The 25,168-nt window shown below is 41.3% G+C and overlaps 1 protein-coding gene across 2 annotated transcripts in view; it reads left to right on the top strand.

Annotated features, from left to right (window-relative positions):
* Positions 1-12,126, top strand: part of SEC63 (SEC63 homolog, protein translocation regulator) — a 105,860-nt gene extending 93,734 nt beyond the window's left edge. For both annotated transcript variants that reach the window (XM_038395244.2, XM_043510771.1), the window contains exons 17-21: positions 162-320; positions 1,372-1,473; positions 9,102-9,200; positions 10,914-11,018; positions 11,701-12,126. In XM_038395244.2, the coding sequence (XP_038251172.1) occupies positions 162-320; positions 1,372-1,473; positions 9,102-9,200; positions 10,914-11,018; positions 11,701-11,841 (606 nt within the window). In that variant the 3' untranslated portion in view covers positions 11,842-12,126. The remainder of the gene's footprint in view (positions 1-161; positions 321-1,371; positions 1,474-9,101; positions 9,201-10,913; positions 11,019-11,700) is intronic.
* Positions 12,127-25,168: the final 13,042 nt, after the last annotated feature.

Raw genomic sequence — 25,168 nt, 5'->3', positions numbered from 1 at the left:
CATTCAAAGAACCCTATCTGAAACAATGCAGTACTCCATGGCATTGCAGTGTCACATATTACGTACTAGTCCTCAAGTGGGACTTAAGAGCCCATGGCCTTCAGACTTGGAACACAGGAATGCTGCCCATGGGAATAACAGATCGTTTTGTTTTTGTTTAGGAAGTTGTAATAAGGGAGGAAGATGAAGAACTTTCTGATAAAGGAAGTGAGTCTGATGAAGAAGAAACTAACAGGGACTCTCAAAGTGAAAGAGATGATGGAAGTGAAAGAGACTCTGACAGAGAACAAGATGAGAAACAAAACAAAGATGATGAAGCTGTAAGTCTCACTTCGTGGTGAAGGGTGATTTTGTCTCTGGAGTTGTGGGGAAAACATGTTTTTGTCTCTTTAGCAACCGCCTCAGGCTGAACAACACAAGGATGAAGTAGTAGCATCAATTCTCTCAGGAGAAAGTCATATTAAGTCTTCCTATTCCAGAGTGAGGTTTCCATGATGCATGTCCCTTAGTGCAGTGTTCCCTTACAGAAAGGAAAGAGAGAAATGTTAAAATTAAAGGACAAGAGAAATGAAAACTTCAATTTTAGCAGAAGAGTGTACTAAAGTTTTTCAACTTAATTTGACAGTTAATCGATTTTGCTGCTGTGAGATTTTAGTATAAAACCTCTCCTTAAATTTTAAATCCTTGACACACAGTAACCATTATGCATTGTACAATGCATTCTACACACATAGCAGTGGGAGAAGTGTGTGTGTGTGTGTGTGTGTGTGTGTGTGAGAGAGAGAGAGAGAGAGAGAGAGAGAGAGAGACATTTGGTAAGTTAGAATTATTGTGAATTTGGGTTGTATTAGCTCCAAGAGGCTTGTTGTGCTAGGGTCTCACACAACAAAATAGTAGCCTCTTCTCCAGAGATCTTACAGTCTAAGTGTAAGATAAGAGAAAACAGTTGGATGCAACAAACGGGGTGAGCACAAGATAGCAGTGAGATAATTAAGCGTAGTGAACAAGGGTCGTAGCCAACCAACTGGTTAGCCATTGATGAGTATTTTGTAGGCAACATTGAAAAAGTAAATTTTGAAGAGTGATTTGAAGGAGAATAATGTATTGGCTTTGCAGATTTTTACAAGGAGCGAGCACATTTTCAGAAGTGTCCATTTGGCTGGTCTCTGTATTTCACTGCCATTTGATTTTTAAGCATCTGGCTTTCAAATTTGAACCCTGTCTACACATGCCTGTTTTTTGTACAATATGAAGCTTAGCACACCCATTTACCATGCTGTCTGTGTGCTGTTCTTGATGTGCTGGGATTTCATTTTTAATAGGAGAAGAGATGACTAAAGTAACTCTTTAAATCCTTGTTGTCTTCAACAGGAGTGGCAAGAATTACAGCAAAGTATACAGCGAAAGGAGCGGGCCCTTCTGGAAACCAAATCAAAGATAACACATCCTGTTTACAGTCTTTACTTTCCCGAGGTCAGCAACAGTGAACTTTTATTAAAGCTGTGGCAAATGGGAATTAATGTATAGTATAAAAGTATATAAAGTATATAACTTAATAGTTTAAAATTTATATATTGTGTTAAAGTTTAAAATTCTAATTTTTAAAATTGCTAATCTATACAGAGCAAAACTGCTTGTTTGCTTGAGACTTGTCTTTCTGTATAATATATATTATATAGAATATATTTTTTAATATATTAAAAAAAAGTTACTTCCAGTATAGCTTTTTTGAAAACTGAATTTTTCACTTGATTCTCAAACTTTGATGTGTGAATTCCCAAGTCCCTGTTAAGCAGAGATGATATAAAACTTCCGCATTCAACTTTTGTTCTCCTCCAGCTGAGCTATTGCGTATAATTTAGTCACAAATCCATATCTGTCAAGATCTGCTGCAGAGTGCTCTTCTTGGATGGTGACTTCTTATAACCCTTCTCTCATTCCCCATTCTCTCTATAGAATGGTATAGCAGAGCAGCAGTTCTGCTATAGTTAAGGTTGATAGTCATCTTTCAAACAGTAAATGACTATCCTAAATAGTCTAAAATCCCTATGATGCCTCAGATTATCTAGAAATTTACTCTACGTTATGGGAATATAGGGTAGTATTAGTGGTCCAATTTGGGGTGGTTTGAGCAACAGGGTCCCTAAGATAAAGCCCCCTTAAAATTAGATGTTTACAAAAATCTCCTGGTGATTCTAAAGGGGTTTTCTTCTGTACACATGAGACTGATTGACTGTAATCCTCCCCAAACTGATCTCACCTGCTCAGAATTGAACTCAGTTAGTGTGTGGCCCCTATTGCCTCTTTTGGGAAGCAATAGTTCGGAAGTTATTGAAGGTTAAATTTAGACAGGTTAGCTGGAGCCATACTAACAAGCCGAAGAGTGAAAAGTGCATGTGTAGTTAGACTAAAGCTTGTTACAAGCTGGAGGATTTTCAGTCAGCCTTTGTTCACTCTAACTGGGTAGCTCAAGATGACATGCTGAGCATTTACCTAAGCAACACGCATGTACTGTGAGTTCAGGCCTTGCCCTTTGCAGTTTTGATAGAATCTGTGTTGTGCACATTAGTTGTTCTTTCTTCATTCTGAAGGGGCTCCTTCTGGAAGTTTTGCCTGAAGACTAAAGTTTCTGGGTTAAGAGTCAATATTTTAAAGTGCTCTAAAATCCACAGGAAGTCTGGTTTTTGCTTTAGAAGTATTGTGAAAGCAATCAGCATTAATTAGAGGGAAGATGAAAGATACTAGTAAGAAGTTAAGGCAGTGTAATCATGACTCCTGCTCCTTGCCTGTTTCCTGAACAATGGGACTGAATGTGATTAAAGGAAGCAAGTCACTGAGTCATCTGGTCAAGGGGTTAACTGTAACACAGCCCCCATTTTCAGATTCTCAACTGTTTTGATGAAGAGCTAGGGAATATGGGAGGGGGTTGGAGCAGTGAGGGGAGGTATCAGAGCAATGCAGGCCACAGTAGGGGGATGAGATGGTGCAGTATAAGGGGTCTACCCTTCTGTCACTTAGGGCAGTGCTCTGGCACAGCTACTGAGGGCCCAGCACACCGCTAAGCAAAACCTTTAGTGTAAAGAATCATCCAAACACTGGTTTTGAAAACCCAGTTTCAGTGAGTAGAGTTTGAACAAAGAACTGGGTTTCCAAAAATGTAACTTTCTATGATCCCTTAACAAATAAGGGATCATCATCAAAGGGAACATTTGGTCTTAAGGAGCTCAAAAGTGCAGACATAGCAGAACCACAAGATGGGAAATTGGGTATTGTTGGGTTAAAAGGACTCTCCACGCCAGTTACTAAGCTTAGCTGATTTTAAAGTTTTAAGAAGAAAAATTTAGGACAATTAAGCATAAAGCAGTTTGATCAGGATAACATAAAGATCATTCCCGGGGCATAGGTAGGCTTTCTGTCATCAGATCCACGCTGATCCAGTCTGGTATAAGTCCTGTGTTGCTCCACCCCCATTTAGTGCAAATTATTAAAACTACCTCAATTATAAATATTTCATTTAAAACCAATTTTAATACCTTTTTACTTCTGCTAAAACTCCAATTGATACCTCATATCTATTTTTTTTATTCATTGTTTCTATGTATTCATTATTTCTTACAACAGTTATCTTATTGTTACTTATTTGATTTTTATGGCCTTGGAGTTGCTGGTTAGTTCTGCCCAGTCAGTGTTTATCCTCCCTTCTTGCTAGTAAATTACACGTTATATGGTTCGCTTCATCCTGTTATCCACACGCATCAAGAATCTGCTGTAGATAAGACACAAACCAACTTTTTGATTTTTTTCCCAACCTTAGACAGCTGTGTCAAGAAGTCACATACAGAAAGCAGAAAAATTCCCTGTTACGCTTTTTTATAACAGTTAAATTTATATATACTTCTCTAATGTTTAATATACATTTGTCTAACACAGTTCATTGTATGTTTCTTTATAGCACCTTCTCCTCCTGTGATATATGTGGAGGGGAAAGAAATGGAGCCATCTGTACCTTCTTCCACTCCAGCCATACTCCCCAACAGATACACCCCTTCCCCCGCATTACCCAACAATTCCCCTTCCATCAGTGGCTCCCCTTCCCTCTACTGTGTCCTGATCAGTGGAAGGAATCCAGAACTCCCCTTGATCCTCTTGCTGCCTCCATCAGTGGGAAAGGAACATTGGGGTCACGTTTCCCCCTCAATATTTCGGCTTCTAGGGGGAAAATGGAGGTCAGAGCAATGCAGGATAGCGTAGGGAGGAAAGGAACATGGTCAGAGTTGTGCAGTGTAGAATGTAGGGGGGCTTCAGTTCTGCCTCCCACACCCATACGTCCATACCATTACTGTCCCCTCTTTAAAATACACCCCCCCCCACTAACTCCATGTCAATGGCTGCACTGTTCCTTGTTCTTCTGCCCAGCTCCTCAACCTTTGCGGCCCCTGTCAATGCCCACTCCGCCATTGCTGGGGAGGGAGGACTGGGCTGTCTGGATAGGCAGGGAGGTGAGATGATTCATGGGCATTGAAGTCACTAGTATGCAGACAATGTCTTCGGCGTCCTGTATAATCATTTCTAAGGAGCCAGCAGCAGCGGAATGGGGAAAACTGAGCTGTAAACCTGAGAAGTTATTTTAAATAAAAATAGGACATTAACTGCCCAAAAGGTTTAATTCAGACTTAAGGTTGCCCAGTAATGCCTAGTGCCGTTTCAGAACTTCGTTATCTATGCTCAAATCTCTGAAAACCAGCAAATGAAGAGTAACTATACACACTACCTCCATAACACAACCTTAACTCTGCCCTCTTCAGGTGATGCCCTAACACATTCATAGCACATACTAGTACCCTACTCTTACAATTGCTACAAATACTGTGGATACAGACTGCACTGGATACTGAGCACAAAACAAAACTTGGGTTAGAGCAAGGTGTAGTGAACAGAAGCTGTGTAAACTCAAACCATGAGCCTGCACAGATCACCCCAAAGTTGCTAAATGTTACCACCCATTCATGATTGCCAGGAGTATTCCTTCTGAGACATTGCTTTCATGTACCCCACTCACTATTCACAGGATATTGCAGTCATGTATGCCCCTGGACTGCTGAAAATCCCCATGATGAGAAGACCCTGATGCACTGCTACTGATGCACCTACAGAACAGAACTTTGGCATACTTGATCCCTTGAGGTACACATACACCTTGGGGGAAAAAATAGTGGGTGCTGAGCAGCCATCAGCAGGCCCCTCGTTACCTGCCCCCCACAGCACCAGGCCCCACCGATCAGCTCATCCCTGTCCCCCACAGTGCCGCCATCAGCTGTTTGGTGGCGTGCTGGGAGAGGAACAGGGGTGGGCCTGGGCAACACATGGCCCAGATGCGGGGAGTGGAAGGGGCGGAACCAGCCGCTTCCAGCCACTGAGACGCTGCTCTGCAGCCCTGCGCGGCCATTGCCTGAGACACCATGGCTGGGTAGGTGCCTCCTGCTGCCTGCCTTGGCTCGGGTGCTGGAGTCCCCAGCAGCTGAGCCAAGTGGGGAGCGAAAGACACCACCTCCCCAGCCAGACTCTCTCAGGTAGGTGCCAGGCAGGGCTGCAGAGCAGCGACCAGGAGGGGCTGACGTTAAAAGGGTCTCCCTCCTGCTCCCCGCCTGGGCTCCTGGGGAGCAGGGAGAGAAGCAGAACATGCCGGGAGGGCAGGCGCAGCGGGAGGACAAAGCGCCTCTCGCCCTGCTGGTAACATGGGGCAGGGAGACTGTGGTGGCCCTGCAGCTGGGTGCCGGAGACATGCATGTGACCTGCCCTTTTGCTTGTGCCTCCCCCCAACCCCTTGGGGAGGCACCAGTTAAATATGGGGCATCCTCGGGGGAGGGGACAAAGCAGGGGGTCGAGCACCCCCAGGAAATCTGGAAGTCAGTGGCTATGCCTCTCCTCATATCAGTTACAAGTCTTCCAACTCCCACTAATCCCTCCACCATTCAGTGCAGCTACATCTAACACTGAATGCAGCTAGAGTGGGTGCACATAAATGCTGCAAATCAAATCTGAAGCTTAGTGCAAACAATGACGCCTCCTAGTTCTTCATATGCTACTTATGCACTACCTTTACTGAACAATTCCCAATTGTTGTTGCCAGCTCAAGGGGAAGAGTTAAGGTTACATTGTGGGGGTGGCATATATTTTAACTCTGTATTTCCTGGTTTTCAGAGGTTTGAGCATGACTGAATGCATTATTCTGAAAGGCCATGAGTCAGCACTGAGCAAACTTAACTGCTTTAACAAACTTCTTGGGCAGCTAATTAATTTTTGTTTGCCAAGGCTGTATCTTCACTTTATACATGTTCCTAAATAAATAAATCTCTTCTGTTCCCTCAATCATAGATCCAGAAACTGCACAGATTGTGGCTTTTACATTTTTAGGTAGAATTATGCCCCAGTATTCCAGCTCCATGAACATACTGGTTCCCTGGCATGCCTGCACTTGTACCCATCTGTTAAAAGGCAATTTGCCCACTGCATAGTAGCCTGCCAGGTTCAAGTAGGCATACACTGTCGAATCCAACCAATAATCAGTTTAGAAAGAATGGGAAGGTGGCACCTCTCCTGCAAGATTATCCCTCTGTGACAAACAATACCAAATTAGGATTGCATGTTTAATTACAAGTTGTATCTGTTGACCTCTGTGAAAGTTATAACAATGAATGTCTCCTGATTTTTTTTTTCCTGTTACCGTTATTGTCAAAAATGGTTTTAACACCAACTTTGTGGCATGATCCATGCCCTAACTATATCTATTGCTCAGCTGTATGTTAGAATGTAAGGGAAAGAGGTACAACATGTAAAAGGATGGTAATTGGCCACCTCCATAAATATTTGAACACAGTATTACAATGTAATACCTAAAATATTCATTGGAGCAGGGATTGGAATGCAACTCTCACTGCTCACAGGTGAGTGCCCTAAGCCTATAGAGTCATTCTCTCACTTTATATACAATGGGCCAGAAAGAATTTCCTACAAGGTAGAACAGCTTCAACAGGAGTTATTGAGAGTCAGACACCCTAGAATACCCCATAGCTCAGTGGTTAGGGTACTCTCCTGGCAGGTGGGAGATCCAAGTTCAAGTCCTTGTTCCGCATCAAATAGAGTGGGGATTTGAACCTGGGAGTTCCACATCCCAGAAGAGCTCTCTGACCACTGGGCTATTGGTCAAAAGGGCAGTTCACCCCCTTCTCCTGGGTTTTGTGAATGGTGCTGAAGGTCCATGTTCATCTAGCATGAAAAATCAAAACATTTCATTTAATAAATGTCAAAATGGTTCATTTTGACATTTCCTGATTTTTTTCTCGACTGAAAACAGTTGATCGGAATTGACAAAAATTCTCGAAATATTTTGGTTGACCCAAATCTGCATTTGTCAATGAATAATTTTGACTGAAAATTTTTGCCCATCTCTGCTGTTTCTCATAATTCATAGTGCGTACTTGGCTCACGCTTTAGTTATCCATTGCTGCATAGCTGCCACTGACTCTCATACACTTAAATGCATATTTCTTCTGCATAGGATCCTTCTTCACTATTGAAAATTATTTAAAAATAGTAATGATATTGAATTTTAATTATTAAAATTAAAAATCAATCTATCCTCAATATCCACATGTGACAACACACACATAGGAAACTTAATAAAAAAATGTATTTTTTAAACTTACAGCAACAATCTGAACCTTTAAATATCAGTTTATGGATAAGTTCCTGCATGTCCTGTCTTCAGTGACTGGCCCATTAAACACACAAAGCTGTGCTACTACCGAACTGAGATGCAGGTGCTTTCCCACTGATTTGATATACCATAAAAATGGAAAATTAATATGTCAAGTTAATTTCACGTTCTCCTCACCTTGAGCTGATCAATGCAAAATAGATTTTGTGCTAATCAGCCTTAGTGTTCACTAGTGTGATAGGAATCCAAGATTTCTATTGGTGGTAGTAAAAAAAAAAAATAGATCCTGCTATATGTCTCGTGTGTTTTTTAGTGGGATTTCTGTGATTTTACTAATCTTACAATTAGTCACTTTACAAGTTATCTTTTACTTTTTAATGTACTGTTATTTTGTAACTTAAATTTCAGTTTAATTCATTGATTAGTGTGCAATCCTGTAGGCTTCTGAAATATTTGCAAGCAAAAAATGTAGTTAAAATACTAGTTGATGTTGAAAGTGTATTTCAGTGAAGTCCAGACATCATTTCACATTCTATACATCATTTAATAAAAAATATCTCCCACCTATGGAATTTGAAGGTCCAGTGTTGCTAGTGGTTCCAAGCCCTAAGCCCTGCCCTTCAGCATTGACCACCAGAAAAGTTCCTTCAAAGCTGTAGAAACACTCCAGCAACTATTTATTAGCATTGAAACAACTTTCATGTAACAAATTAATTAACCATAAGGCGTCAATATGTCTGTCTCCCTCTAGAGAGAGATTCCAATTTGTTGATATTATATTGTGACTGTTTACCAGACCACCAAGATGAGCTGAATGAGGAGAGAAGTTGCTTACAGAAACTGGCATTCTAGTTTCTCCCAACCATTTTGTTTTATAACCTAAACAAAGACTATACATCTTACCCTCTATTTTTTTCCAGTATAGTGCCTCTTGAGTGGGCTGCGTATGCTCCATGTTTACACTACAGCGGCACAGCTTTGGTACTGCAGCTGTGCCTATGTAGCACCAAAGAGTAGCTGCTTCCTGCCTCAATGGAAGGGGGTTTTTCCATCGATGTAGTTATTCCACCTCTCCAAGTGGTGGAAGCTAGGTTGACAGAAGAATTCTTATCTACCTTAGAGGTTAAGTCAACCTGACTGTGGTACTCAGGGTGTGAAATTTTTAATAGCTCTGAGCGATGTAACTCGGTCAATGTAATTTTTAAGTGTAGACCAGGCTTAAGTAACCTCTTCCTCTTCAATGTTCAAGTTTTTAACTCCTACAACGTAGTTTATTCTTATTATATATCTGCACTGTAATAAATTATTATGGTATACCAGGCCTTTTAAAATATTACCTCTACTTTCTAGTCTTTCATATATATATATATATTTTTTTTAACAGGAAAAACAAGAATGGTGGTGGCTGTATATTGCCGATCGGAAGGATCAGACATTAGTATCTATGCCATATCATGTTTGTACGCTAAAAGATAGAGAAGAGGTAAAGTATTTGTAGATTTGAGTATCAAACGCTTAATTTTAAAAATTTATAAAATACTTTGAAGTGATTTACATGAAATAATAGTATAATTACATAGCATATTCTGAACTGTAATGCTGTGTTTCCGTAATCTGTTTTTCTTAGGTAGAGATAGACTAGATATAGTTTGTCTTCATCTGACTAATAGGCCAGGATCTTCTATTACTGAAAAACTTCGTGGAGGGGAATAACTTTTGAGCAGTTTTATTCTGGCTTTTTCTCTTTCCAGAATTGAGGTTGAAAATGGTGAGGTTGATGAGGAGGAACTGTGATTTGATTCTGGCATGAGAAGCTGATGGTCAGAAGGATTCATGTGCATAGATATCTTTTAAATAAGTGTTTAAATGTAGGACAGCTAATATTGATAACTTCTCTGTAAAACAGAGATTTGGTGAATTTGTAATCTCAGCAGTTGGTTTTGGATGTTGATATTCCACAGTGTAATATTATTAATGTTATACTTCTGTAGAAAAATTAAAAGTTAGAACATTATTCTTGTTATAGGCTATAGTGTTATAAAATAAAACTGTTTACATGAAAAGAATCAGTGTAAGACATACTACTTAATTTCATATGTGTAGTGTTTGATATCAGACAGCAAGGGGGGAGGTTTACTGTGTTAGGGCTGACCTGATTTCTAAGGTCAGAAAAGGGCATGTGAATGTTCTGTTACTTTGTTATACTACATGGGTTAATTTTAATAATGATTTAAGTCATTATAAAGTATTTCTGAAAATGATGTATTTTGCTTTTTTTATTGCTTACATCAGTTCATCCTGCAGATTTCACGGAACTTTGTTCTTTCAACTAGATTTTATTTTATTATTGGAAATAGAAAGTTTTATTTCTACTCAGATGAGATTTTTCAAGTTTGTTTACCTAGTTTTGCCTTTGGCAGTATGGGAAATAAGTGCAAAAATCATCCAGATTATTAAGCAGTTATATGCAGTTCAGCTCCCTCTGTGTTTACTCTTAGCACTTTACCTTTTTTGTTTTTCTGGGACTTCTGAGCAAATTCCCACTGCCACAGAAATATCTAATCGTCATGTCGCAATTATTGACCGTTGCTTTTAAGTTATTAAAAGTAAAATTGTAAAATTTCTTTCATCACTTAAAATTGCATTAATTCCTTCCAATTAACATTCTATTTGAATGTTTAATCCTTTCACTCTGCATACAAGAAATAAGTGCTGCATTTTTACTTAACTATGTTGCTAATTAAACTGCAGTATAATATAACAGTAGTGATAAGGTACATGAAATACGTTCCACAGACTAGCTATTAATCTCTAATTTTACTATCCTTTTTTTACCTTCAAAAGTACAAAATAACTTTTTTTTATGAAACTTAAAAAAAAAAATTAGGGTCATTATTCCAGGACTACATATAGTAGAAATGTGATGATAAAATTAATCCTTTGCTCTAGCTATTGTGCTTAGATATCCCCTCTTTTTAGTACCATTTGTGGCTATTAGCACATATCTCATGCATGTATTTTACTATGTTGTGGCTTATAAACAAAGTAGCACCCTTCAGTAACTAAAAAGCAATCACTATTATTTTGTGATATGTACTGCATGTTAAACTGTAGAAGTCAATTATAAGTTGTTCACACACATCCTTTGAAGGTCTGCTGAGAATAAAAAACATTTGGAATTAATTGTGTTTTCTAGGTAGAACTGAAATTTCCTGCACCAGGCAAACCTGGAAACTACCAGTACATGGTTTATTTAAGATCGGATTCGTTTATGGGTTTGGACCAGGTTAAACCATTGAAGGTGATATTTTAACCCTAGTAGATTTCTTGCTGAAAATCACTTAGTACAGATGTTAATGTGCACATAGCTAGGCAGAAATGAGGCAGCATGAAAACAGTTTTTCAGCTTTAGATTCAACAGTTCTAAAACTTAAGATTTCAAATCTGAACAATCCTTTACTGTAAATTACTTGCCTGATATAGGAATGCTAATATAGACTCTTTGACATTTAAAAAAACATTATGAATCACAATCAGTTTTTTCAGGAAATACCAGGCATGTGGTCAATTTCATTTTATTAGTCACCCAGTCTCAGATAAGTTTGTATATGTATTTAAATATACAGGTGTGCTTTTGTCGTTGGGGGTTTGCCCCACAAATCAGATAGTAAAGAATTTTCTTTTTCAAAATGTAGACACTCAGAATAAATGAGAAATTCTAACACACTTCTCAGAGTAGCAGCTGTTAGTCTGTATTCGCAAAAAAGAAAAGGAGTACTTGTGGCACCTTAGAGTTTTGTTAGTCTGTAAGGTGCCACAAGTACTCCTTTTCTTTCTAACACACACTGCACTCTTCAAAACAAACTTTTTTACAATTTTATGTGGTAAAGAAGCAGATCATTTTTCATGCTTTTCTGATATTTGTTGTCTCATTCAATCATGTTTTTTCTTCTCTCTCTCTCTCTCTCTCTCTCTCTGTGCAGCTGGAAGTTCATGAAGCTAAACCAGTGCCAGAAAATCATCCACAATGGGATACAGCAATAGAGGGTGATGAGGACCAGGAAGACAGCGAGGGCTTTGAAGATAGCTTTGAGGAAGAAGAGGAGGAGGAAGATGATGATTAAACAGTACTATTAATTAACTACAACATTTGCACACGCTGCAAACTTTTGGTCTGACTATGGAACTGTACAATAAACAAGAAACACCGTGCAAAAACATTGAGAAGGCTGAGTTTAGTTTCTCTCTTTACCAAGTGTTGAATGCATTATGTAACTTCTCAGTGAAGGTCAAACAAATGTGTTATGACTGGTACAACGTGGAAGATGTTTATGGCTTGTTACAGCCATTAAGTGCAGGATGGTGAATTTATTTCAATTGAAAATAAAATCTTTTTTATTATAAATGTCCAAAAGTGTGGGCTATGTATTGTCTGATCAATTTAGGGTCCAATAAAATAAAAGGTACTGTTAGCTCGGAGCAATCTTTAAATCAATTTTTCTTGAATTTATTTTGGAACACGTTTAGGTATGATTTACATCTCAAGTCTCTGTTGTTTGAAACGACATCTGCTCAAGTTTCAAGCTTGGTAAATTCTGTGATATTCATTTGATATTTTGCAGTGATACGGCTCAAATCATAGCTTTAAATCTTCTGTTTTTCTTATCTTGGTCATCACAGGTTGGCATCATACCTCTGGGCACATTCCATATAGGCTTGGGGGCTGCCTTTTGGGACTCTACTGCCTTTTCTTCATTGCCCAGAATTATCATGCAGATTACAAACACTTCTTGACAAGGTCATAAAACGTTATTAATGGCTTAAAACATTTTTAAGCCTGTACTTCAGCAGATCAGTGCAGGATCTGATTCTTTTGATAAACTCTGTCTAAAAATGAGTGTGGAACCATACGTTGCACAAAGGTGGTAGCTTATATGTAATATCTTTTGTAAAAGATTCACTCTGAAAGTTGAAATACATTCTTAATTCTTATCTCCCTGACACTGTCAGAAAACTTTTAAGGGAAAAAGTGTGCAAAGGAGACATGTTTTGTATCAGTTTTGAATTCCTAACAATAAACTGGACAAAATTTGAGGACTCTTTGCATTTGTAATTGTGTGCATCCCTTTCTTTTTTATCCTTGCCATAGGGCCGAATAGGGTCAGTAACATGGGAACACGCACTTTATTTTCCAAGCAAATATTTACTTAAGGGGTGGGGCACCCTACATGGCTGCTAAGGTAGCAGGTATTTCTGCGCAGCTTAAGCAAAGTGCTTATAGGTTTCCCACCCCAATATAACCAGTAAAGGTACGCTGTATAAATGTGATTACAAATGTCAATTATGTAAAAAGAGATGTATGTCCATTACTAAGTGTTGAAGAGCTACAAGGCTGCAATACCATAATACATATTGTGTGACAAATATAAGTTTGTCCTACATGGAAATTTCCACCCTATGGAAGCCACCCAAATGCCAAAATAGCTGCTCACTAATTTGTGACTTTGTTTATTAAAAAGGGTTGTCATTTTCAATGCAAATTTACATTGATATATTCTTTGTAATTGCAATAGTTGCAAATAAAATTTAAAAATGTCCTAAATGTGAATATAGTATCTCTTCTGGAGTATAGCACTTCATGCTTATGTAGCAGCAGCAGTGTGGTAGCTGCTTAGCAGATAAGTTTGAAGATTGGACTCCTGCCTGAAAGCCTGTTTCAGTTTAGATGGCTTGTCACCTTTTAACACTAGTGATGAGCATTCCTTTGTACTTTGTATAGTTTGGGATTAATTTTGTCTACTGCATTATGCAAATAGGTGATGCAATAATTCTTTCCCAGAGATTTCCAGTCATTTGAACTGTGCAAAAGACATTTCACTGTTGAAAGAAATGAGAGAAGAGGAATCAGACCTACTGTATCAAATAATTCAGATGACTTAGTTAGGGATTGGTTTTGCTTTGAGCAGGGGGTTGGACTAGATGACCTCCTGAGGTCCCTCCTAACCCTGAGATTCTATGATTCTATGAAATAAGCAAAAGAAAAATGTTAAACTTTAATTTTTAGTTATGTTAACTGCACCTGGAAAAACAATTTACTGTAACTTTTCATTGTGCTTAAAATGCAGGAGGTGGTTTGGAGAATCAGAGATGGGTGATGTATTCCTTTATGCTAATATTTAGGCACTTAATTTCCTGACAGTGACAACTGCTAGATGCTTAGCACTTCTGAAAATCACTTCCCTACTTTTAGAAATCTTGAGTTGAATATCTTCCAAGACCTAACACACAGAGAAGAAAAGATTGTATTAAGAGAAAACAAATCATTAAACTCTGATCCAACCATCGAGCATATTTACTTAAAGTTGATAATATGGAAGCATTGGGAGTACTTGGAAAGTTAGAACCGACAAACCAGGTTGAATTCTTTATTTATAAAAGAAAAGTCAAATACCTAAAACTGACTTTGAGTGAAATATTGGTCTAAATGTATCTGCGGTCCAGAAAGATAACTTGATAACTAATAACAAGCACTGGTCAAAATGGTCACTTCCCAGTGTGAAGCAGAAATGCAGATATTTTGGGAGACGATAGATTTGGAACATGTTGCCAAATAGTTTATCTCGACTCAAGAAGTTTTTCAGGGAACTGCAGAAAAATGAGACTGGGAAGAAGCATAAAATAGCATTTGAGCAGTTAAAATCACTGATCACCAATCCACATGTAAAAAACGCCACACTATTGTATCCGTTGCATTGTCACCAGTTGATCCATCTGAAGCAATGTGGACCTGATATCATACTCACTGAAGTAGAAACGCATCTTTATCGTTTTCAATTGGTTTTGAATCAAGCCATGTATGCATATTGGAAGATAACCCAGATAAAGCCAGCAGGACTTTTAGTGAAATGCCAAAAAAGGCACAAAAGCTACACCCAAAGGAGATATGGGCAATAAATAACCTTTTGTCTAAAAATGGTAACAAGTACCATCCTTTATAAAGTTGTACAGGAGTGAGAAGTGGTGGGAAGTGTGTGTTCATTGTAACATGCACCTTGCTGGTGCCTTAGAGGCACTAGGCATGAAATTCATTTCATCCTCATAAACTGTGACTTAATGGACTTTATGCAGTTGAAGAACAAGGGGCTGGAGAAGTGGAATTCCCCTGATGTTACACCCAACCTGGGGATAGGATGCTTTAGGTTATTCCTATGTAACTTGTGCAGTTACTTAGGGGTACTGCATACAAGGAAACTGATCTTCTGGCCCCTCCCATGGCCTGCACAGACTATAGTGGGCTGGCACAGACGCACCTTTATCTCCCTCCTGCACACAGGAATTGCAGATCTCCTCCCACCTTGTAGGGCTGTTCCGTGGCAGCTTTCCTGGACATCGCCATTGGAGGATTAAGCGGTGAAGAACTTGCACTGGCACTTTGCACTAGGGTGTATTTCACCATGGAATATCACAGCATGCAGTGACCAAATACAATCAAAGTGAGTTATTCGAGTGCTTGCTTATGTACATTCCATTCTAGGTGTGCATGTGCCCTTGTGCGTGGTCGTTGGAAATTTTTTGCCTTAGCGGTATTTGTAGGGCCAGCTGTGGCCCCCCCTTAAGTGCCACGCTCATGCATCAGTATATCAGGTGCCGCCCCCCTACGTGCTCTTAGTTCTTTTTTACCCCCGGTGGTGGTTAGTCGGAGTGCCTTTCCTTGCATAGCAAGGGTTAGTAGTTTTGTCTCTGACTTTGAGCCTTAGGGCCTTGTAAATAGTTTATGGTAGTTAGGGTAAAGTAGTTAAGTGTAATTACAAGTTAGAGTCCCAGCAGGGACTTCGCTGGTTTCCAGGATTTAAACCCTGTATGGACTGGGGGAGGCAAGCTAGTGACAGAGGATGTGGAAAAAGCTAATGTACTCAATGCTTTTTTTGCCTCTGTTTTCACTAACAAGGTCAGCTCCTAGACTGCTGTGCTGGGCAACACAAAATGGGGAAGAGATGGCCAGCCCTCTGTAGAGATAGAGGTGGTTAGGGACTATTTAGAAAAGCTGGACGTGCACAAGTCCATGGGGCCGGACGAATTGCATCCGAGAGTGCTGAAGGAATTGGCGGCTGTGATTGCAGAGCCCTTGGCCATTATCTTTGAAAACTCGTGGCGAACGGGGGAAGTCCCGGATGACTGGAAAAAGGCTAATGTAGTGCCCATCTTTAAAAAAGGGAAGAAGGAGGATCCTGGGAACTACAGGCCGGTCAGCCTCACCTCAGTCCCTGGAAAAATCATGGAGCAGGTCCTCAAAGAATCAATCCTGAAGCACTTAGAGGAGAGGAAAGTGATCAGGAACAGTCAGCATGGATTCACCAAGGGAAGGTCATGCCTGACTAATCTAATCGCCTTTTATGATGAGATTACTGGTTCTGTGGATGAAGGGAAAGCAGTGGATGTATTGTTTCTTGACTTTAGCAAAGCTTTTGACACGGTCTCCCACAGCATTCTTGTCAGCAAGTTAAGGAAGTATGGGCTGGATGAATGCACTATAAGGTGGGTAGAAAGCTGGCTAGATTGTCGGGCTCAACGGGTAGTGATCAATGGCTCCATGTCTAGTTGGCAGCCGGTGTCAAGTGGAGTGCCCCAGGGGTCGGTCCTGGGGCCCGTTTTGTTCAATATCTTCATAAATGATCTGGAGGATGGTGTGGATTGCACTCTCAGCAAATTTGCGGATGATACTAAACTGGGAGGAGTGGTAGATACGCTGGAGGGGAGGGATAGGATACAGAAGGACCTAGACAAATTGGAGGATTAGGCCAAAAGAAATCTAATGAGGTTCAATAAGGATAAATGCAGGGTCCTGCACTTAGGATGGAAGAATCCAATGCACCGCTACAGACTAGGGACCGAATGGCTCGGCAGCAGTTCTGCGGAAAAGGACCTAGGGGTGACAGTGGACGAGAAGCTGGATATGAGTCAGCAGTGTGCCCTTGTTGCCAAGAAGGCCAATGGCATTTTGGGTTGTATAAGTAGGGGCATAGCGAGCAGATCGAGGGACGTGATCGTTCCCCTCTATTCGACACTGGTGAGGCCTCATCTGGAGTACTGTGTCCAGTTTTGGGCCCCACACTACAGGAAGGATGTGGATAAATTGGAAAGAGTACAACGAAGGGCAACGAAAATGATTAGGGGTCTAGAGCACATGACTTATGAGGAGAGGCTGAGGGAGCTGGGATTGTTTAGTCTGCAGAAGAGAAGAATGAGGGGGGATTTGATAGCTGCTTTCAACTACCTGAAAGGGGGTTTCAAAGAGGATGGCTCTAGACTGTTCTCAATGGTAGCAGATGACAGAACGAGGAGTAATGGTCTCAAGTTGCAATGGGGGAGGTTTAGATTGGATATTAGGAAAAACTTTTTCACTAAGAGGGTGGTGAAACACTGGAATGCGTTACCTAGGGAGGTGGTAGAATCTCCTTCCTTAGAGGTTTTTAAGGTCAGGCTTGACAAAGCCCTGGCTGGGATGATTTAACTGGGACTTGGTCCTGCTTTGAGCAGGGGGTTGGACTAGATGACCTTCTGGGGTCCCTTCCAACCCTGATATTCTATGATTCTATGATTCTATGACTGTAACAGGCCTATGCCTGTAAGTGACCCCCACAGCAGCTGCCTTAAGTGCTTGGGGGAATCACATGTGAAGGACAAGTGTCATATTTGTAAAAATTTTCAACCCAGGACTCGGAGCGAGATATGCCCAGCAAGTTTTCCATTCCTCGGATCATCCTAGTAGCCCTTCTCTGTACCTGCTCCAGTTTGAATTCATCCTTTTTAAACATGGGAGACCAGAACTGCACACAGTATTCTAGGTGAGGTCTCACCAGTGCCTTGTATAATGGTACTAAAACCTCCTTATCCCTACTGGAAATACCTCTCCTGATGCATCCCAAAACCGCATTAGCTTTTTTCACAGCCCCATCACATTGGCAGCTCATAGTCATCCTATGATCAACCAATACTCCAAGGTCCTTCTCCTCTTCCGTTACTTTTAATTGATGCGTCCCCAACTTATAACTAAAATTCTTGTTATTAATCCCTAAATGCATAACCTTGCACTTCTCACTATTAAATTTCATCCTATTAGTATTACTCCAGTTTATAAGGTCATCCAGATCCTCCTGTATAATATCCCGATCCTTCTCCGAATTGGCAATACCTCTCAGCTTTGTATCATCTGCAAACTTTATGAGCACACTCCCACTTTTTGTGCCAAGGTCAGTAATAAAAAGATTGGTCCCAAAACCGATCCCTGAGGAACTCCACTGGTAACCTCCCTTCAACCTGACAGTTCTCCTTTCAGTAGGACCCGTTGCAGTCTCCCCTTTAACCAATTCCTTATCCACCTTTTGATGTTCATATTGATCCCCATCTTCTCTAATTTAACTAATAATTCCCCATGTGGCATGGTATCAAATGCCTTACTGAAATCTAGGTAAATTAGATCCACTGCATTTCCTTTATCTAAAAAAATCTGTGACTTTTTCAAAAAAGATCAGGTTGGTTTGGCACGATCTACCTTTTGTAAAACCATGTTGTATTTTGTCCCATTTACCATTGACTTCAATGTCCTTAACTAATTTCTCCTTCAAAATTTTTTCCAGGACCTTGCATACTACAGATGTCAAACTAACTGGTCTGTAGTTACCCGGATCACTTTTTTTTTCTTTTCTTAAAAATAGGAACTATATTAGCAATTCTCCAATCATTTGGTACTACTCCTGAGTTTACAGATTCATTAAAAATTCTTGCTAATGGGCTTGCAATTTCAGGTGCCAATTCCTTTAATATTCTTGGATGAAGATTATCTAGGCCCCCCGATTTAGTCCCATTAAGCTGTTTCAGTTTCGCTTCTACCTCAGATATGGTAATATCTACCTCCATATCCTCATTCCCATTTGTCATGCTACCATTTTCCCTAAGATCCTCTTAGCTTTATTAAAGACTGAGGCAAAGTATTTGTTTAGATATTGGGCCATGCCTAGATTATCTTTAACCTCCACTCCATCCTCAGTGTTTAGCCGCCCCACTTCTTCTTTCTTAGTTTTCTTCTTATTTATATGGCTATAAAACCTTTTACTATTGGTTTTAATTCCCTTTGCAAGGTCCAACTCTACTTGACTTTTAGCCTGTCTCACTTTATCCCTACATGTTCTGACCTCAATTAGGTAGCTTTCCTTGCTGATCCCTCCCATCTTCCACTCCCTGTATGCTTTCTGCTTCTTCTTAATCACCTCTCTAAGATGCTTGCTCATCCAGCTTGGTCTACAACTCCTTCCTATGAATTTTTTCCCCTTTCTTGGGATACAGGCTTCCGATAGCTTCTGCAGCTTTGATTTAAAGTAATCCCAGGCCTCCTCTACCTTTAGATCCATAAATTCTTCAGTCCAATCCACTTCCCTAACTAATTTCCTTAATTTTTGAAAGTCAGCCCTTTTGAAATCAAAAACCTTAGTTGCAGATTTATTTTTGTTAATCCTTCCATTTAGTTTGAACTGAATTAGCTCATGATCACTTGAGCCAAGATTGTCCCCTACAACCATTTCTTCTATGAGGTCCTCGCTACTCACCAAAATTAAATCTAAAATGGCAGTTCCCCTCTAGTCAGTTCAGCAACTACTTGATGAAGGAATCCATCAGCTATCGCGTCTAGGAAAATCTGAGCCCTATTATTACTAGCACTGGTCCTCCAGTCTATATCTGGGAAGTTAGTCTCCCATGCAGTTTCCATTAGTATTTACTTTATTAAAAACATTAAAAAGGGCTCTATCCATATCCAAATTAGATCCTAGAGGTCTATAGCACACCCCAAGCACTATCGTAGGAGAGGCTTTACTAGTTATCTTCCCCAATGTAATTTTTGCCCAGACGGACTCTGTCTTATCCATTGCATCGCTTCTTATTTCTTTACATTCTACCTCATCATTGATATACAATGCTACTCCACCACCTTTACCTTTGTTTCTGTCTTTCCTAAAGAGCATATACCCTTCACTACCTGTAGTCCAGTCATGACTACTATTCCACCATGTTTCTGTTATCCCTATAATATCTGGTTTCACTTCCTGCGCCAGTAGCTCTAGTTTCTCCATTTTGTTACCTAGGCTCCTCGCATTGGTGTACAAACATCTTAATTTTTGCTGTTTGGCGTCGCTCACGTTTTGTACCCTATTAGGCACAGTCATTCTACAGCCAGTATAACCTATTAGACTAGTATCCACACCGCCCTCGCTCCTTATATGCTTTCTCCTACCCACAGCTGTATCCTTTCATACTTCGTCGTCTTCCCTCTCAATGCTAAAATCTGGCGTGGAGATTACCTGGACATCTCCCAACCTTCTCCCCCAAATTCCTAGTTTAAAGCTCTCTTTATCAGTTGTGCCAGGCTCGATCCTCGAAGTCTATTTCCTTCCCTGCTCAGATGAAGTCCATCCCGAGAGAACTGTCCTCTGTCTGTGAATGCCTCCCAGTGGCCATACATCCCAAAGCCCTCCTTATAGCACCACTGCCTAAGCCATCTGTTGACAGTCATAATCTTGTCACACCTTTGTTGCCCTTCTCTAGGAACAGGAAGGATCCCACTAAAGATCACCTGAGCCTCAATTTCCTTAAGCGTCTTCCCCAGCCTAGCATAGTCTCCCTTAATACTTTCCAGCAAGAATCTAGCCGTATCATTTGTTCCCACATGAAGGATAATTAGGGGATTCTTTCCCGCTCCCTTTAGGATCCTTTTCAACCTCAGGTCTACATCCCATATCTTAGCACCCGGAAGACAGCACACCTTTCTATTCTCTGGATCAGCTCTACTTACAGGCCTGTCTATTCTTCTCAATAAAGAGTCCCCTATCACATAGACCTGCCTTTTCCTGGTGACAGTGCTATTCTCCAGTCTCTCCTGTTTCCTCTGGCTGCAAGTTCTTTCCATTCCTATTTTCCCTTATAATCCTCTTCAACCCATCCTGTATCCTCCTGGGGCTCATATTTGGTGTAGTCTCCCTTGACTCTTCTGCTTTTCCTATAGGACTAGCCTCTCTTCTCTTCTTCCTTACCCTTCCACCTTCAACAAGTACCTGCTGAGCCCCTTCTTCATTTTCCAACTCTGCAAACCTGTTCCTAAGCTCTATTTCTCCTTCACTAGCCCGTCTTTTCCTCTGCCTGGTTCTTTTAGTGACATGCTTCCACTGACCACTTTCCTCACCCAGTCTCCCCTCAAAATTCCCCAGCCCTGCTTCGCTCTGTGAGTCTTCAGCTTTTCCCTTCAGATACCTCATATCTTTGCTCCATCGTCTGCTCAAACCCCTTCCTAAACTCAACGAGACTTTCCACCTGCATCTCCAAACCTCGGATCTTTTCCTCCATCAGCTCTATCAGACGGCATTTCATGCAGAAAAAACTCTTACCAGGTCCCCACTCCAGGATCATGTACATACCACAGCTTCCACATCCAGTCATCCTCAATGTGTCTTCCGCTGCAGGAGTCACTCCCACAGCTGCCTCAGTTTCTGTCATCGCCTTCCCACCTAAGTCCTGTTAATCTGGGATACACAAGTCACACCAAAAAGACCCCCCCCCCAGCAAAAGCAAACCCCAAACAAGCACCACAATACAAACTCCCCTTTCAAACTCCCACTCAAACTCCCCTGTTTACAGCTCTGTTTGCTAGCTCCTGTGCTGCTGCAGCTGTCTGTGGCCAGCCTTCTTTCCCCACCTGAAATGCAAGATGGTGCAGATCCTGATGGACAATACCGCTGTGATGTATCACAACAGTCCAGGTGGTGCCAGATCTTTGGCCCTTTGTCAAGAAGCTCTCTGCCTTTGGGATTTTTGTGTGCGGTATGCCATTCATCTGAGAGCCACGCACCTGCCTGGAACCAGGAACGTCCTTGCAGATCACCTCAGTAGGACTTTCTCCTCTCGCCACAAGTGGTTGCTTCATCCAGAGGTGGTTAGCATAATCTTAGAGGTGGGGCGCTCCCCAGGTGGATCTTTTTGTGTCCAAGCAGACCAGAAAATGCCATGTGTTCTGTTCAATCCGGAGGATGGACAGGGGCTCCCTGTCAGACACCTTTCTCATTCCATGGTTGGGGCACTGATGTATGCCTTCCCACCAGTGCTGTTGAGTCACAGGGTCCTTGTGAAGATCAAGCAAGACAGGGCAAGAGTTGTCCTAATAGCTCCCGCATGGCCTCGCCAGCACCAGTTCAGCACTTTACTGAGCCTTTTGGTAGCCCAGCTGCAGTGCCCCTGTGGCCGGATCTGCTGTCATAAACCATGGCAGCCTTTTGCACCCGAATCTGCTGGCACTGAAGTTGACGGTTTGGCTACTGCATGGCTAAGCATGGATGAACGGGAATGCTCGGCTCGTGTCCAGCAGGTCTTGCTGGGTAGCAGGAAACCCATCACCAGAGTGACTTCCCTGGCCAAATGGAAAAGGTTCATGTGCTGGGTCTTGGAACGGCATATTTGGGTTTAGCAGGCCCCACTGCAGGAGATCCTGGATTATCTGCTACATCTCAAACGCCAAGGTTTGTCCCCGTCATTGATCAAGGTCCACCTGGCTGCTATCTCAGCTTTCCATCCTCCATTCCAAGGCAGGTCAGTCTTCGCTCAGGAAATGACGGCAAGGTTTTTGAAAGGTCTGGAGCGTCTCTACCTGCACATGTGGGATCTTCTCTTCCCCTACCCCCTGGGACCTGAATCTCATGCTGTCAAGACTCATGGGGCCTCCCTTTGAGCCCCTGGCTTCCTGCTTTCTCCTGGAATGTCTCATTCCTGGTCGTGATAACATCAGCCCACAGGGTGTCTGAGATCAGGGCGCTTACTTCGGAGCTGTCCTGTATGGTCTTCTAATAAGGTCCAGCTGCAACCGCACCCAGCTTTTCTGCCATTTAATCGTTTCACACTGGCCAGGACATATACTTGCCCATCTTTCCAAAGCCTCATGCGTCAAATGAGGAATGCAGGCTACACAGATAGAACAAAGCCGTTCCGTAAGTCAATGCAGTTGTTCATTGTGATCGCAGATAGGATGAAAGGTCACCCTGTGTCTGCTCAGAGGATTTTTGTCCTGGATTACAGCCTGCATCTGCTACTGCTATGAGCTGGTGAAATGGACTCTGCTGGCTATCGTGACTGCACACTTGACTAGGGCACAAGCATAGTCAGTGGCCTTCCTGGCACAGGTACCTATCCAAGCGATCTATAGGGCCGCTACCTGGTCATCCGTTCACATCTCATTATGCCCTGACCCAGCAAGCTCGAGACGATGCTGGCTTTGGCAGAGCAGTGCTGCAGTGTCCAGTTTTGGGCCCCACACTACAAGAAGGATGTGGATAAATTGGAAAGAGTACAGCGAAGGGCAACAAAAATGATTAGGGGTCTAGAGCACATGACTTACGAGGAGAGGCTGAGGGAGCTGGGATTGTTTAGTCTGCAGAAGAGAAGAATGAGGGGGGATTTGATAGCTGCTTTCAACTACCTGAAAGGGGGTTTCAAAGAGGATGGCTCTAGACTGTTCTCAATGGTAGCAGATGACAGAACGAGGAGTAATGGTCTCAAGTTGCAATGGGGGAGGTTTAGATTGGATATTAGGAAAAACTTTTTCACTAAGAGGGTGGTGAAACACTGGAATGCGTTACCTAGGGAGGTGGTAGAATCTCCTTCCTTAGAGGTTTTTAAGGTCAGGCTTGACAAAGCCCTGGCTAGGATGATTTAACTGGGACTTGGTCCTGCTTTGAGCAGGGGGTTGGACTAGATGACCTTCTGGGGTCCCTTCCAACCCTGATATTCTATGATTCTATGATTAAGACTGAACTCCGAGCCCACCTCCATTGATACTGCTTGTGAGTCTCCTAGAATGGAATCGATATAAGCAAGCACTCAAAAAAGAAAAATATGTCCATTCCATACCCGCCCTCCTGCCCTCTATTGGAGTTGTTGGCAAGAAGGAACTGAGAGGGCGTGAGCCGGCAGTGCTGATATCTCGACACATGAGCGCAGCACTCAAGGGGGCGCCACAGCTGGCCCTATGGGTACTGCTAATGCAAAAATCTCCGACTGTGCACATGGGCATGTGTACACCTAGAATGGAATGGACATGAGCAACACATCTTGAAGAACAACAGTTAAGAAAAAGATGGGTAACCGTTTTTTCCCCTGGTTAAGACTAAATTGCCAATTGGAGTACAGCATTGAGTCTTGCCCTCAATGTAGACATGAATCCCAATGTAATAGTGGTAAAGTATGTATAGGAATAGGGAAGAATCAATTGCCCTTTATATTGAAATGTCTTCATTTCAGTGCTAAACAGATTTAAAAATCTGAATGATGGAAATACTATAGTAACTGGTATTTCCTTAGTGTCTCCCTGCAACAGGACTGAGCCTGTTGCATGGCAATTAAAAATCTACATTATAATAAAAATAAAACTTTCAAATGTACAAATTCATTAAAACAAAAACAAACAAACCCAGCTTTTCCTCTTTTTAAAAGCTACTTAATGTAGTTCCTGATCTGACTCCAGCAGGGGGAGACAGGTGCACACATTTCTTTAGGGAAAAGAATTTTCCTCTGATCAAGAGGATATCTACAAAAAATTTAATTCTCAGAGGTTCTTTTCCTTTTGGGTGCAGGAGGGTGTTACATGTGCACTTAACTTGTTTCAAATTATGCTTTTAAAAATTCACTTAATCTTTAGGTTGTGGCAAAGTAACTGGAAGTGCGAATTAAATGATCCTTAGAACTGATCAGTTGTTTGAATCATAATTCTAGTTGTTCTAAATAGAATCCTAGCAGACTAACTTTGTTTTAAAAACCAACCACCTTTCAAACATAGGATGGGGAATTGCATAAAAAAGGGTAATTGTAAAACATAAACCTGTAGTTATAAACGTCAAACACATGAAGTACATATTTGAATTAAATTAAATTATTTTGAGGAATGGCAGAAGTATGTTATGATGAAACATTCTTGGTGATATAAGCAATTAATTGTGTGTATTCCCATAGCTCTATAAACTGCAGATCTTACCATTTTCACAGTTTCCTGGTGGCCGATTTGTGTCCCGGTACACCTAAATATTATTCAGGTTTCAGAGTAGCAGCTGTGTTAGTTAGTTATTTGCAAAAAGAAAAGGAGTACTTGTGACATCTTAGAGACAAATTTATTTGAGCATAAGCTTTCGTGAGCTACAGCTCACTTCATCAGATGCATTTTTTAACCATTTTAAACTTAGTAACCAGAGATTTAGCGTTTAAAAAATATTTAGGTATCTCTCACCTAGAAGCTAGTTATACATTTCTGCTGAGAAGGGAGGCAGTTTTAGAGCAGGAGTCAAAAGGCAGGACTCCTGAGTTTTGTTTCTTCCTACCTCTCTCGCTGACTCACTATGGTCTTTGAACAAGTGCATTACTTTACAT

Source organism: Dermochelys coriacea, chromosome 3 (genome assembly GCF_009764565.3).
Source record: "Dermochelys coriacea isolate rDerCor1 chromosome 3, rDerCor1.pri.v4, whole genome shotgun sequence".
Lineage (NCBI taxonomy): Eukaryota > Metazoa > Chordata > Testudines > Dermochelyidae > Dermochelys > Dermochelys coriacea.
This window is presented reverse-complemented; position numbering and strand designations above follow the sequence as displayed.